The sequence below is a fragment of the Entelurus aequoreus genome, linkage group LG27, assembly GCF_033978785.1.
Source record: "Entelurus aequoreus isolate RoL-2023_Sb linkage group LG27, RoL_Eaeq_v1.1, whole genome shotgun sequence".
NCBI classification, from domain to species: Eukaryota; Metazoa; Chordata; class Actinopteri; order Syngnathiformes; family Syngnathidae; genus Entelurus; species Entelurus aequoreus.
The window spans coordinates 34,177,791-34,192,295 of NC_084757.1; the positions used below are offsets into that span (position 1 = coordinate 34,177,791).

Below are 14,505 nucleotides of genomic sequence, written 5' to 3' on the forward strand. Positions count from 1 at the left end.
CGTCACGCTACTTCCGGTACAGGCAAGGCTTTTTTTTTTATCAGCGAGCAAAAGTTGCGAACTTTATCGTCGATTTTCTCTACTAAATCCTTTCAGCAAAAATATGGCAATATCGCAAAATGATCAAGTATGACACATAGAATGGATCTGCTATTCCCGTTTAAATAAAAAAAAATCATTTCAGTAGGCCTTTAAGTTGTTGTTTTTTTACACGTTTGATGTTGATTTATCATTAAAAAAAATCGAACACCTTTATTACGTGTGTTTAAGAGGAACATCAACATTTTATTTAAAAATATGGAACATCTACTGGGAAAATAGGTCAAAATATGACATTTGTCTACATCACAATAAGCCATCTCCTCCATTTTATACACTTTTATGACACTTTATGGATTTAATACTTTGTAAGGTTTCCTCCTGAAATATTGTCAACATTGAAATAAAAACTATTTTGAGACATTTTTCCAAATGGCGGACATCATTTCTCCCTGGATGTTACAGAAAGTATGAGAATGTGTGAACTGCTGCCTTCTCCTCTTTCCTTATATAATCATCTCATATTTGTCAACATATTTACACAAAGTTAGCATTTTTCTGTCGTCTTCCCGTCCATCCATCTTTGTCGCGTTATTTGACTGAATGACGGAACATGAAACTTGTGCCGCTCCTTTAATGTTGTGGACGGAGGCTTGAATCCATCGTTGGAGTAGCCAAAACAAACAAAACGGGATCAGTAGGATGGCAGGAAAGAAGGACAAAAACTGGATTTCTGGTAGGGCTACACGACTGAATGTGTGAACTGCTGCCTGCTCTTCTTTCCTTATATAATCATCTCATATTTGTCAGCATATTTAATCAAAGTTTGCATTTTTCTGTCGTCTTACCGTCCATCCATCACTGTCGCGTTATTTGATTGAATGACGGAACATGAAACTCGTGGCACTCCCTTAATGTTGCGGACGGAGGCTTGACGAGCGACTCCATCGAGCGACTCCAAAACAAACAAAACAAGTAGGATGGCAGGAAAGAAGGACAAAAACTGGATTTCCGGTTTATATAATAATCTAATATTTGTCAAGGTATTTACAAAAAGTTTGCTTTTTTGGTAGAGATATTTTTTTCTGTCGTCCCTACGTCCACAAATCTCTTTTGTCAATTGACTGAATCGTGAAACACAAGCTTGTCGAGCAACTCGCTGCAGTGGGGATAAACAACACAGTGTCGGGAAGACGCCGGGGAAGGAAGGACAAAAACTGGCTTTCCCGACAAAAACTGGATTTTTTTCCGGGCAAAAACGTGAAGTTTTGACACGTGAGCAAAAGGAGACGTTTCGCCTTGTGAGAAGAATTCTCACAAGAACTCAAACGCCCTGTCAGATATCAAAACATATTTGGGGAGGATTAATGATAATGAGTTTTTTTATTTTTATAATTTACATTATATATATATATATATATATATATATATATATATATATATATATATATATATATATATATATATATATATATATATATATACACACACACAACCGTTCAAAAGTTTGGGGTCACATTGAAATGTCCTTATTTTTTAAGGAAAAGCACTGTACTTTTCAATGAAGATAACTTTAAACTAGTCTTAACTTTAAAGAAATACACTCTATACATTTCTAATGTGGTAAATGACTATTCTAGCTGCAAATGTCTGGTTTTTGGTGCAATATCTACATAGGTGTATAGAGGCCCATTTCCCTCAACTATCACTCCAGTGTTCTAATGGTACAACGTGTTTGCTTATTGGCTCAGAAGGCTAATTGATGATTAGAAAACCCTTGTGCAATCATGTTCACACATCTGAAAACAGTTTAGCTCGTTACAGAAGCTACAAAACTGACTTTCCTTTGAGCAGATTGAGTTTCTGGAGCATCACATTTGTGGGGTCAATTTAAACGCTCAAAATGGCCAGAAAAAGAGAACTTTCATCTGAAACTCGACAGTCTATTCTTGTTCTTGGAAATGAAGGCTATTCCACAAAATTGTTTGGGTGACCCCAAACTTTTGAACGGTAGTATATATATATATATATATATATATATATATATATATATATATATATATATATATATATATATATATATATATATATATATATACAGTATATATATATACATATATATATACACACACACACACAAGAGGAGCCAGATGAGGTGGTTCGGGCATCTGGTCAGGATGCCACCCGAACGCCTCCCTAGGGAGGTGTTTTTAGGGCATGTCCGACCGGTAGGAGACCACGGGGAAGACCCAGGACACGTTGGGAAGACTATCTCTCCCGGCTGGCTTGGGAACGCCTCGGGATCCCCCGGGAGGGGCTGGACGAAGTGGCTGGGGAGAGGGAAGTCTGGGCTTCCCTGCTTAGGCTGCTGCCCCCGCGACCCGACCTTGGATAAGCGGAAGAAGATGGATGGATGGATGGATTGGTATTAAAAAAAGGGCCGATACGATTTAAAAAACCGATACCGGTAAAAGTAAAAATGCCAAATAATAATCAGTGGATGTCTAACAGCAGTTTTGTGGCAAAGAGGCTCTGTTTGGGCTCTGATGCAGCGTGTCTGTGTGAAAGGGGCTGGGTGTGCAAAGACCACACCCGTCCAGGTGCGTGTGAGGAGAAAGGTGAACAGACGACATGCATGCGCTACACAAGACTTGACGAGGGACAGCCGGAGTCACGGACGATGGCGATGAATGTGGTGATGGGCCCACGGGGGGTCACACAGAGGGTGGGGTGGTGGTGGTGGGTGGGATTATGCGGCTCACATGAAAGACGAGGGTTAGCGACTACCGTGGCGCCACACAAGCGTACCTCATGGAACTTCGCAAAATCTTGGTGAGGAAACTTCTGGCCACATGCACGTCATTCTCTGAAGGCATTTTCTGAGCTACAATGTCCACCATTTTCATATTCCTGGGCAGCATTGGGAGGAACACACACACACACACACACACACACACACACACACACACACACACACACACACACACACACACACACACACACAGAGAAACACACAAACACACACTAAGAGCTCAGCAATGATTGTGCATACTAATCTGTCAAGTCAGCAGCTACTTAGAATTGTGTTGACATTGCGCAACAGCTCCCTCTGCTGGCCAAACCAGCTGGTCACATGCTATCTGAGCCGTGAAAGGTGGGGTAAAAAAACTCTTGGAATGTTGATGCGCTGGTGGACCCGTCGCGGTGATATCCACACAGGTCACGGGGAGGGGGGGGGGGGGGGGGGGGGGGGGAGGCACACGGACCCGACCATATGGTTCACGGGGGAACAGACGCCCAGCATGGGGGCGGCAGAGGCTTAAGAGACGGGAGAATGTCTCCTTTAAGGGCAAGCTGTCGTCTGCCTTACCCCAGCAGCTCAAACAGGAAGTGGTGGCTTCCCTGCACAGGAAGTTATGGTCCACGGGCTTAATAATAAGACAGTACGGCTGCACAATTATGGCACAATTCCGAAGGGAATAAGCGGTAGAAAATGGATGGATGTATGGATAATAATCACAATTATTTTCATCGATATTGTCATCGCGAGGAATTACACAATTATTCATCTATTCGAAAACAGGAGTATTTATTGTACCACCAAAAACTCAACTTTAAACATAGTTTTAAAAACTAACGAATAAACCACAAGAAGTAAAATAATAACATTAATAATACATTTAAATTAAAATAGCAATATACAGTTGTGCTCATAAGTGTACATACCCTGGGAGAATTTATGATTTCTTGGCCATTCTTCAGAGAATATGAATGATAACACAAAAACCTTTCTTCCACTCATGCTTAATGGTTGTGTGAAGCAAACAACTGTGTTTACTCTTTTTAAATCAAAAACGACAAAAGTACCCAAATGACTTTGATCAAAAGTTTACATACCCCAGTGACTTTGATCTGATAACATGCACAAAAGTTGACACAAACAGGTTTGAATGGCTAATCAAGGTTCCAATCCTCACCTGTGACCTGTTTGTTTGTAATTAATGTGTGTGTATAAAAGGTCAGTGAGTTTCTGGGCTTCTGACAGACCATTGCATCTTTCATCCAGTGCTGCACACATGTTTCTGGATTCTGAGTCATGAGGAAAGGCAAAAGAATTGTCAAAGGATATGCGAGAAAAGGTAATTGAACTGCATAAAACAGGAAAGGTGTATAAAAAGATATCCAAGGAATTGAGAATGCCAATCAGCAGTGTTCAAACGCTGATTAAGAAGTGGAAATTGAGGGATTCAGTTAGACCAGCAAAGATTTCAGCCACAACTGCCAGGAAAATCCACAAATAACTTCAGCTGAAATACAGGACTCTCTGAAAAATTGTGGTGTGGCTGTTTCAAGATGCACAATAAAGATGCACTTTAAGAAAAATGGGCTGCATGGTTGAGTGGCCAACAAGTTCAATTTTGGTCTCATCACTCCAAATTACTTTGTTCCAGAAGTTTTGAGGCTTGTCTGTGTGCTGTTTGGCGCAATGTAAGCGGGATACTTTGTGACATTTGGGCAGGAATGGCTTTCTTCTGGCCACTCGACCATGCAGCCCGTTTTTCTTCAAGTGCCTCCTTATTGTGCATCTTGAAACAGCCACACCACAATTTTTCAGAGAGTCCTGTATTTCAGCTGAAGTTATTTGTGGATTTTTCTTTGCATCTCGAACAATTTTCCTGGCAGTTGTGGCTGAAATCTTTGCTAGTCTACCTGAATCCCTCATTTTCCACTTCTTAATCAGCGTTTGAACACTGCTGATTGGCATTCTCAATTCCTTGGATATCTTTTTATACCCCTTTCCTGTTTTATGCAGTTCAATTACCTTTTCTCACAGATCCTTTGACAATTATTTTGGCTTCCCCATGACTCAGAATCCAGAAACATCTGTGCAGCACTGGATGAAAGATGCAATGGTCTGTCAGAAGCCCAGAAACTCACTGACCTTTTATACACACACATTAATTATAAACAAACAGGTCACAGGTGAGGATTGGAACCTTGATTAGACATTCAAACCTTTTTGTGTCAACTTTTGTGCATGTTATCAGCTCAAAGTCACTGGGGTATGTAAACTTTTGATCAGGGTCATTTGGGTACTTCCTTTTGTCATTTTGATTGAAAAAGAGTAAACACAGTTGTTTGCCAATAAATAGCTTCACACAGCCATTAAGCATGAGTGGAAGAAAGGTTTTTGGGTTATCATTCATATTCTCTGAAGAATGGCCAAGAAATCATAAATTCTCCCAGGGTATGTAAACTTATGAGCACGACTGTAAAACAATAACATAATTTTTTTCCTTTTTGTTTTCAATTCAGTTCTTTACCTTCTACACTTATATTACCACCGCAAAGTGTGTGCTTTTTGTGTCAAATAAAACGTAACAAAATGTTTGTTAATTAAATTAAATTACATTTATTGGCGCAATACATCTTTGGACAATGTAGAGCAGTATCTTAAGTCAAAGCAAAATTATTGTGCAAATGTATCAATAAGTGCTTAAGTACATTATTCTTGTGTAAGGTACTTTCTTAAAACCTTCATTTTGTTAGCGCAAACAGACTGGATGCGGTGCACAGCGCTATTATTGTGAAGGGGGGGAAGTGTGCTTTGCTGTTCTCAGCTTGACAAGTAAAGCCTTGACTCACTTGATGTTGTTAAAAAAAAAAGAGTAAGCACCTCTCCAGTTGCGACCGCTGTTTGTACATTGATGTGACATCCATGATGTCGTTCACAACAACACAACAGATGATATGTGTTGTATTTGTATGATTGTTTGTAAAAAACCCAAAACCAGTGAAAATGGTATGTGGGCTCGGTACCGAGGTTGTCGTTGTGGCTTGTACAGCCCTTTGAGACACTTGTGATTTAGGGCTATATAAATAAACATTGATTGATTGATTGAAAATGGCACCTTGTGTAAATGGTAAATAAAAACAGAATACAATGATTTGCTAATCCTTTTCAACTTATGTTCAATTTAATGGACTGCAAAGACAAGATATTTACAGTCCGAACTGGAAAACTTTGTTATTTTTTGCAAATATTCGCTCATTTGGAATTTGATGCCTGCAACATGTTTCAAAAAAGCTGGAACAAGTGGCAAAAAGACTGAGAAAGTTGAGGAATGCTCGTCAAATACTTGTTTGGAACATTCCACAGGTGAACAGGCTAATTGGGAACAGGTGGGTGCCATGATTGGGTATAAAAGCAGCTTCCATGAAATGCTCAGTCATCCACAAACAAGGACGGGGCGAGGGTCACCACTTTGTCAACAAATGCCTGAGCAAATTGTTTAAGAACAACATTTCTCAACCAGCTATTGCAAGGAATTTAGGGATTTTACCATCTACGCTCCGTAATATCATCAAAAGGTTCAGAGAATCTGGAGATGTGCAAGTTAAAACTCTACTATGCAAAGCGAAAGTAATTTATCAACAACACCCAGAAACGCTTCGCTGGGCCCGACGTCATCTAAGATGGACTGATACAAAGTGGAAAAGTGTTTTGTCGTCTGACGAGTCCATATTTCAAATTGTTTTTGGAAACTGTGGACGTCGTGTCCTCCGGTTAAAAGAGGAAAAGAACCATCCGGATTGTTATAGGCGCAAAGTTCAAAAGCCAGCATCTGTGATGGTATGGGGGTGTATTAGTGGCCAAAGCATGCACTGCAAAAAGTCAGTGTTCAAAAACAAGAAGAAAAAAAAATACAAAAATTAGGGGTATTTTATTTGAACTAAGCAAAATTATCTGCCAATAGAACAAGAAAATTTGGCTTGTCAAGACTTTCCAAAACAAGTAAAATTAGCTAACCTCAATGAACCCAAAAATACCTTAAAATAAGTATATTCTCACTAATAACTATACTACTATATGAGTACGTATTTTCTATTGTTTCATTGATAATAAACCAGCAAAGTCCATTTGGCTGTCATCTGTTGACACAATTGTGTCAAAGTCATGATTTGTTTTTTCCATGCTTGAAAAAGGAAATTATTACATTAAAAAAGTATTTTTATACCTGTTTTTGATTGATTGATTGAAACTTTTATTAGCAGATTGCACAGTACGGTACATATTCCGTACAATTGACCACTAAATGGTAACACCCGAATAAGTTTTTCAACTTGTTTAAGTCGGGGTCCACGTTAATCAATTCATGGTAATTCATTGTGAGTGTAGATGACACAGCTTTGCAACAGTTGATATTCTAGTTTCAAGCATGTTTTACTCAATATAGGTCATCAAATCTCAGCAACAAGCTGTAATATCTTACGGAGATCATTTAGGACCAAAACCCTTAAAACAAGTAAAACATTAACATGAAATCTGCTTAGTGACAAGAATTATCTTATCAGACAGAAAATAAGCAAATGTCACCCTTATTTGAGATATTTCATCTTACTTAGATTTCAGTTTTTGCAGTGTGGGTAACTTACACATCTGTGAAGGCACCATTAATGCTGAACGGTACATACAGGTTTTGGAGCAACATATGTTGCCATCCAAGCAACGTTACCATGGCCGCCCCTGCTTATTTCAGCAAGACGATGCCAAGCCACGTGTTACAACAGCGTGGCTTCATAGTAAAAGAGTGTGGGTACTAGACTGGCCTGCCTGTAGTCCAGACCTGTCTGCCATTGAAAATGTGTGGTGCATTATGAAGCCTAAAATACCACAACGGACACCCCAAGACTGTTGAACAACTTAAGCTGTACATCAAGCAAGAATGGGAAAGAATTCCACTTCAAAAATGTGTTTCCTCAGTGTTGTTAAAAGGAAAGGCCATGTAACACAGTGGTAAAAATGCCCCTGTGACAACTTTTTTGCAATGTGTTGCTGCCATTAAATTGTAAGTTAATAATTATTTGCAAAAAAAAAAAAAAGGTTCTCATTTTGAACATTAAATATCTTGTCTTTGCAGTCTATTCAATTGAATATAAGTTGAAAAGGATTTGCAAATCATTGTATTCTGTTTGTATTTACTATTTACACAACGTGACAACTTCACTGCTTTTGGGTTTTGTACTTTGATGTTACATCCATGATGTCGTTCACTCATTCGATCCTCATCCGTCACACGCTAGGGAATTTGCATGCACGTCGTTTTTTTGTAGATTATTATGTGTTCATAATCGTGATTAGCCATCATTGAAAATTAAAAATGCAATTAATTGTCCAGCCCTACAAGACATGCTAGCATGCATTTAATATAGACATCCTCAACGTTCTAGAATCATTCGATAAATGCTCAATGACCAGCTGAAATAACAACGTTGAAACATGAGGGGTACACAATAAACACAGTAGTAAGGGGATCCATATGGCCCCATTCGGCACGATTTACCTGACACATGAAACGTGACGACTTAGAGGGTAGCACTAGCCACTTTAGCTGCCAGGTGGCAGTAGAGTGTTGGACATCCTGAAATGTGTTTTGTGGCAATTCCAACTTTGAGCACAGCGTCAGTCGCTGTGTAGAGTGGCGCTTTCCGTCATTTTCAGCAGACTGCATTGCAAAATGTCAACGCAGTCCCCAGGAAGGGGACCATATGAATCCTTTCCCTGCTGTATTTTTCGGTATCGACTTTGAAGGAATATTGTGCATCCTAGTAAACTACTAAAAATGACAAAGTTACGGTCTTGCACATTGAGCTGTGCGAGAAAATTCAGGTGAGTGTGACGTACCCGGGTCAAACGTCTGGGTTTAGTATGGGTTGTTAGGCTGCAACTAACGATCGTTTTGATAATCCATTAGTCGATTAATCGGATAATAAAGAGTACACATGTTTAATGGCTTGTTGGGCTGCAACTAACAATTGTTTTGATAGTTGATTAGTCGACTAATCGGATAATAAAGAGTACACATTTAATGGGTTGTTGGGCTGCAACTAATGATTGTTTTGATAATCGATTAGTAGACTAATCGGATAATAAAGAGTAGACATATTTAATGAGTTGTTGAGCTGCAACTAACAATTGTTTTGATAGTCGATCAGACGACTAATCGGATAATAAAGAGTACATATATTTAATGGGTTGTTGAGCTGCAACTAATGATTGTTTTGATAGTCGATTGGACGACTAATCAGATAATAAAGAGTATACATATTTAATGGTTTGTTGGGATGCAACTAAAGATTGTTTTGATAGTCGATTAGTCGACTAATCAGATAATAAAGAGTATACATATTTAATGGTTTGTTGGGATGCAACTAAAGATTGTTTTGATAGTCGATTAGTCGACTAATCAGATTATAAAGAGTATACATATTTAAAAGGTTGTTGGGCTGCAACTAACGATTGTTTTGATAGTCGATTAGTCGACTAATCGGATAATAGAGTACACATATTTATTAGGTTGTTGCGCTGCAACTAACGATTGTTTTGATAGTCGATTAGTCGACTAATCGGATACTAAAGAGTATACATATTTAATGGGTTGTTGGGCTGCAACTAAGGATGGTTTTGATAGTCGATTAGACGAATAATCGGATACTAAAGAGTACACATATTTGGTGGGTTGTTGGGCTGCAACTAACGATTGTTTTGATAGTCAATCAGTCGACTAATCGGATAATAAAGAGTTCACATATTTAATGGGTTGTTGGGCTGCAACTAACGATTGTTTTGATAGTGGTTTAGACGACTAATCGGATAATAAAGAGTATACATATTTAATAGGTTGTTGGGCTGCAACTAAGGATGGTTTTGATAGTCGATTAGTCAACTAATCAGATTATAAAGAGTACACATGTTTAATGGCTTGTTGGGCTGCAACTAACGATTGTTTTGATAGTTGATTAGTCGACTAATTGGATAATAAAGAGTACACATATTTAATGGTTTGTTGGGCTGCAACTAATGTTTGTTTTGATAGTCGATTAGTCGACTAATCAGATTATAAAGAGTACACGTTTAATGGCTTGTTGGGCTGCAACTAACGATTGTTTTGATAGTTGATTAGTCGACTAATCGGATGATAGAGTACACATATTTATTAGGTTGCTGCGCTGCAACTAACGATTGTTTTGATAGTCGATTAGTGGACTAATCGGATAATAAAGAGTACACATTTAATGGGTTGTTGAGCTGCAACTAACGATTGTTTTGATAGTCGATTAGACGACTAATGGAATAATAAAGAGTACGCATATTTAATGGGTTGTTGCGCTGCAACTAACGATTGTTTTGATAGTGGACTAATCGGATATTAGAGGTTACACATATTTAATGGGTTGTTGACTCTTTTTGTTTGAGTTCAGACCTCGCTTGGCGATGCTATGTAAGGGCTGGTCTCCTAAAGCTTTAGTAAACTTGGCCAAGTACTATTCTGTCTCGGTGGTCCTTTTGACTCAACATATATGTCATCCAAAAGGACTTGGGTTGGATCGGTGTGTTTTATTCCCTGAGAGGAAGACTGGTCGTGTGCAACACAGCCCTAGTTGCGATGGTCAAGAATTTGGGACAAAGCCTTTCCTCTGGGTCTCAGGGTGGACAAACCTAAACACAAACCGTAAAGGCCTTCAACGATGTGACGGCAGGAGGAGCCGAAAGCAACAAGTGCCTGGGGAACAGCCGCCATGACATGATGTCATCACTTCCATGGACTTGGGAGCACTACGACCAGAGGTAAAGGCACGTTTCCAGGACAAAGACCGCCAAGATGGAGCTCAGGGGTTTTCTGGGGCACATGGCCGCCTATTGGTATGCAAATGAGGCGCTTTTATTAGGCCTATCGTCAGGGCTACAGCTGGCCCGCCACAGATATGCTGGTGCTGGCATTGGGGGGCAGGGGGACAAACTTTGAAAACATCCCATGTGTTCATATTCGTTTGGTTTGGAAAAAGGCTAAGTCTGCTTGATCGTAGCTTAACCTAAATGCAGCCCGACAGGAAAACAAGCACATATCGGGGTCACAAACATGTTTTTGACAAAAGTTTGGACTCACCAAACACGTGGACGCGAGAGACACAACCGTACGTGACAACCGGCTCACCTCCGCCACCTGCAAACGCCCTCCGAGTCCCGGAGCCTCGACGGGAGACGAGCTGCAGAAGGGGAGACTTCCTTGGGGATGAAGGAGTTTCTTTTCACCCCTAAAAGGAGGAGGAGGAGTGGGCCGTCGAGGTCCCGCACCTCGCCTCATTGGTCCTGAGCAGCTACTATGCTAATGAAGTGGGACAAAACGCCTGACTTTTCGTGGTGGGAGGCGGATGTGCATTGCTCCCATCGCTATGGCAACGGGCTGCGCCTGGGAAACGAGCGTTGCAACGAGTAAGGTTGTCCCGATACTAATATTTTTGTTTGATTCAACATGATTCTTGATTTAAACCGATAATAAATAATACACCCTTCTCAAAACAGGCCAGTGCTCGGAAAAGTAATTACAGTTACTTGTTACTTTACAAAAAGTAATTGAATAACTAACATAATTACTATTTGATAAGTGTAATTGATTACTAGAGTAAGTAAATAATACTGAATAGTGTATTACTTGAAAAAAATAAAAATTCAAATATCTTGCATATGCAGTTGAGAGACGTTTCATGAAAGCAGAGTGGGTGTTTAGGGTTGCCCCGATACCAATATTTTGGTACTGGTATCAAATTGTATTTTGATACTTTTCTAAATAAAGGGAACCACAAAAAATGGCATTATTGGCTTTATTTAAAAAAAAAAAAATCGTACGGTGCATTTAACGAATGTTTCTTATTGCAATCCAAGAACAATTTAGTCCTTAAATAAAATAGTGAACATACTAGACAACTTGTCTTTTAGAAGTAAACAAAAAAAGGCTCCTAATTTAGCTGCTGGCGTATGCAGTAACATATTGTGTCATTTATCATTTCATTATTTTGTCAACATTATAAAGGACAAAGTGTAAAAATTGATTATTAATCCACTTGTTTATTTACTGTTAATATCTGCTTACTTTCCATTTCAACATGTTCTATCTGCACTTCTGTTAAAATGTAATACTCACTTATTCTTCTGTTGTTTGGATACTTTACATTAGTTTTGGATGATACCACACATTTAGGTATCAATCCGATACCAAGTAGTTCCAGGATCATACATTGGTCATATTCAAAGTCCTCATGACGTATTTACTGAGTTTATAAACATAATATGAATTTTTAAAAAAGGAAAAAAGGATTTGTGACAGTAAAAAATATCGATGTAATCATAGTAGTATCGACTAGATACGCTCTTGTACTTGATATCATTGCAGTGGATGTCAGGTGTAGATCCACCCATTGCATTTGTTTACATTGTGACGCCGGTGAGCTATTGTATCCTCCTACGGTGTGTAGTGAAGCATATTTAGCTATTGCTCGTCCTCCAGTGATAATGATACTTGTAAGAAACGTATCTGCTTGTAAGTACTCCGTGTGTGTGCGCTGCCAAACATGCTCCTCCGCTCGTAAAACTAACAATGTCATGACGACGCGCCATCATGCCCGTTAAAAAATATAAATAAATAAATTGGGAACTGATACTTTTCAAACAGAGTACAGTACCGTTTTTGAGTCATAAGTACAGCGATACTATACTAGTACCGGCATACCGTACAACCCTAGGAGAGAGTTATTTTTGAAAGAAATATGAGCTTGTTTTAGGCGAGTAACTTCAATCAGAAATACTTTAACAAAAACATCATTTAAATCTGCTTTGCTCACTAAGAACTTCAAGGAAATGTCAATGTTATTTCCACATTTTATTTATTGTTATGGTTGTGTATATTTGATCCCCCCCCCCCATCTACTAGGCCACCTGCTCAGTGGCCTTGTGGTTAGAGTGTCCGCCCTGAGATCGGTAGGTTGTGAGTTCAAACCTCGGCCGAGTCATACCAAAGACTATACAAATGGGAGCCATTACCTCCCTGCTTGGCACTCAGCATCAAGGGTTGGAATTGGGTGTTAAATCACCAAAAATTATTCCCGGGCGCGGCCACCGCTGCTGCTCACTGCTCCCCTCACCTCCCAGGGGGTGATCAAGGGTGATGGGTCAAATGCAGAGGACAAATTTCACCACACCTAGTGTGTGTGTGACAATCATTGGTACTTTAACTTAACTTAAATTAAGATATTTTATGGCTTTTGATTGTAATTTTTGCTAACAATGTATATTTTATTGTTATTGTTTTAGTTAACTTGGAAATTTCAACGTTTCCATTCCAAATACACAAGAAATACAAGTTTATTGCACTTGAAAGGATATACAAAACCCCAAACCAGTAAAGTTGTCACGTTGTGTAAATGGTAAATAAAAACAGAATACAATGATTGGCAAATCCTTTTCAACTTATATTCAATTGAATAGACTGCAAAGACAAGATATTTAACGTTCGAACTGGTAAACTTTGTTCTTTTTTGCAAGTATTAGCTCATTTGGAATTTGATGCCTGCAACATGTTTCCAAAAAGCTGGCACAAGTGGCAAAAAAGACTGATAAAGTTGAGGAATACTCATCAAACACTTATTTGGAACATCGCACAGGTGAACAGGCTAATTGGGAACAGGTGGATGGAGCGAGGGTCACCACTTTGTCAACAAATGCATGAGCAAATTGTTTAAGGACAACATTTCTCAACCAGCTATTGCAAGGAATTTAGGGATTTCACCATCTATGCTCCGTAATATCATCACAAGTAGGGCTGCAACAACTAATCGATTAAATCGATTAAAATCGATTATAAAAATAGTTGCCGATTAATTTAGTCATCGATTCGTTGGATCTATGCTATGCGCATGCGCAGAGGCTTTTTTTTTTTTTTTTTTTTTTTTTAAATAAACCTTTATTTATAAATTGCAACATGTACAAACAGCTGAGAAACAATAATCAAAATAAGTATGGTGCCAGTGTGTTGTTTTATTCAATAAAATACTGGAAAGGATAGAAATGTAGTTTGTCTATTTTATCCGATTATTAATCGATTAATCGAGGTAATAATCGACAGATTAATCGATTATCAAATTAATCGTTAGTTGCAGCCCTAATCACAAGGTTCAGAGAATCTGGAGAAATCACTGCACGTAAGCAGCTAAGCCCGTGACTTTCGATCCCTCAGGTTGTACTGCATCAAAAAGCGACATCAGTGTGTAAAGGATATCACCACATAGGCTCAGGAACACTTCAGAAAACCACTGTCAGTAACTACAGTTGGTCGCTACATCTGTAAGTGCAAGTTAAAACTCTACTATACAAAGCCAAAGCCATTTATCAACAACACCCAGAAACGCCGCCGGCTTCGCTTGGCCCGATCTCATCCAAGATGGACTGATGCCAATTGGAAAAGTGTTCTGTGGTCTGACTAGTCCACATTTCAAATTGTTTTTGGAAACTGTGGACGTCGTGTCCTCCGGAACAAAGAGGAAAAGAACCATCCGGAAGACATTAAACCCCCCTCCTCCCTGCCAGCATCTGTGATGGTATGGGGGTGTGTATTAGTGTGCTAAATTCCT

The 14,505-nt window shown here is 39.1% G+C and overlaps 1 protein-coding gene across 5 annotated transcripts in view; it reads right to left on the reverse strand.

Moving 5' to 3' along the window:
- The window catches only part of shroom2a (shroom family member 2a), a 90,697-nt gene that overhangs the window by 25,245 nt on the left and 50,947 nt on the right, over window positions 1–14,505 (reverse strand). For 2 of the 5 annotated variants that reach the window (XM_062039027.1, XM_062039029.1), the window contains one exon: window positions 2,848–2,949. The exons of 2 other annotated variants lie outside the window; for them this stretch is intronic. In XM_062039027.1, coding sequence (XP_061895011.1) covers window positions 2,848–2,949 — 102 coding nt within the window. Of the gene's footprint in view, window positions 1–2,847; window positions 2,950–10,988; window positions 11,372–14,505 lie in introns of those variants that run through there. One more of the 5 variants, XM_062039030.1, reaches the window with a different exon arrangement.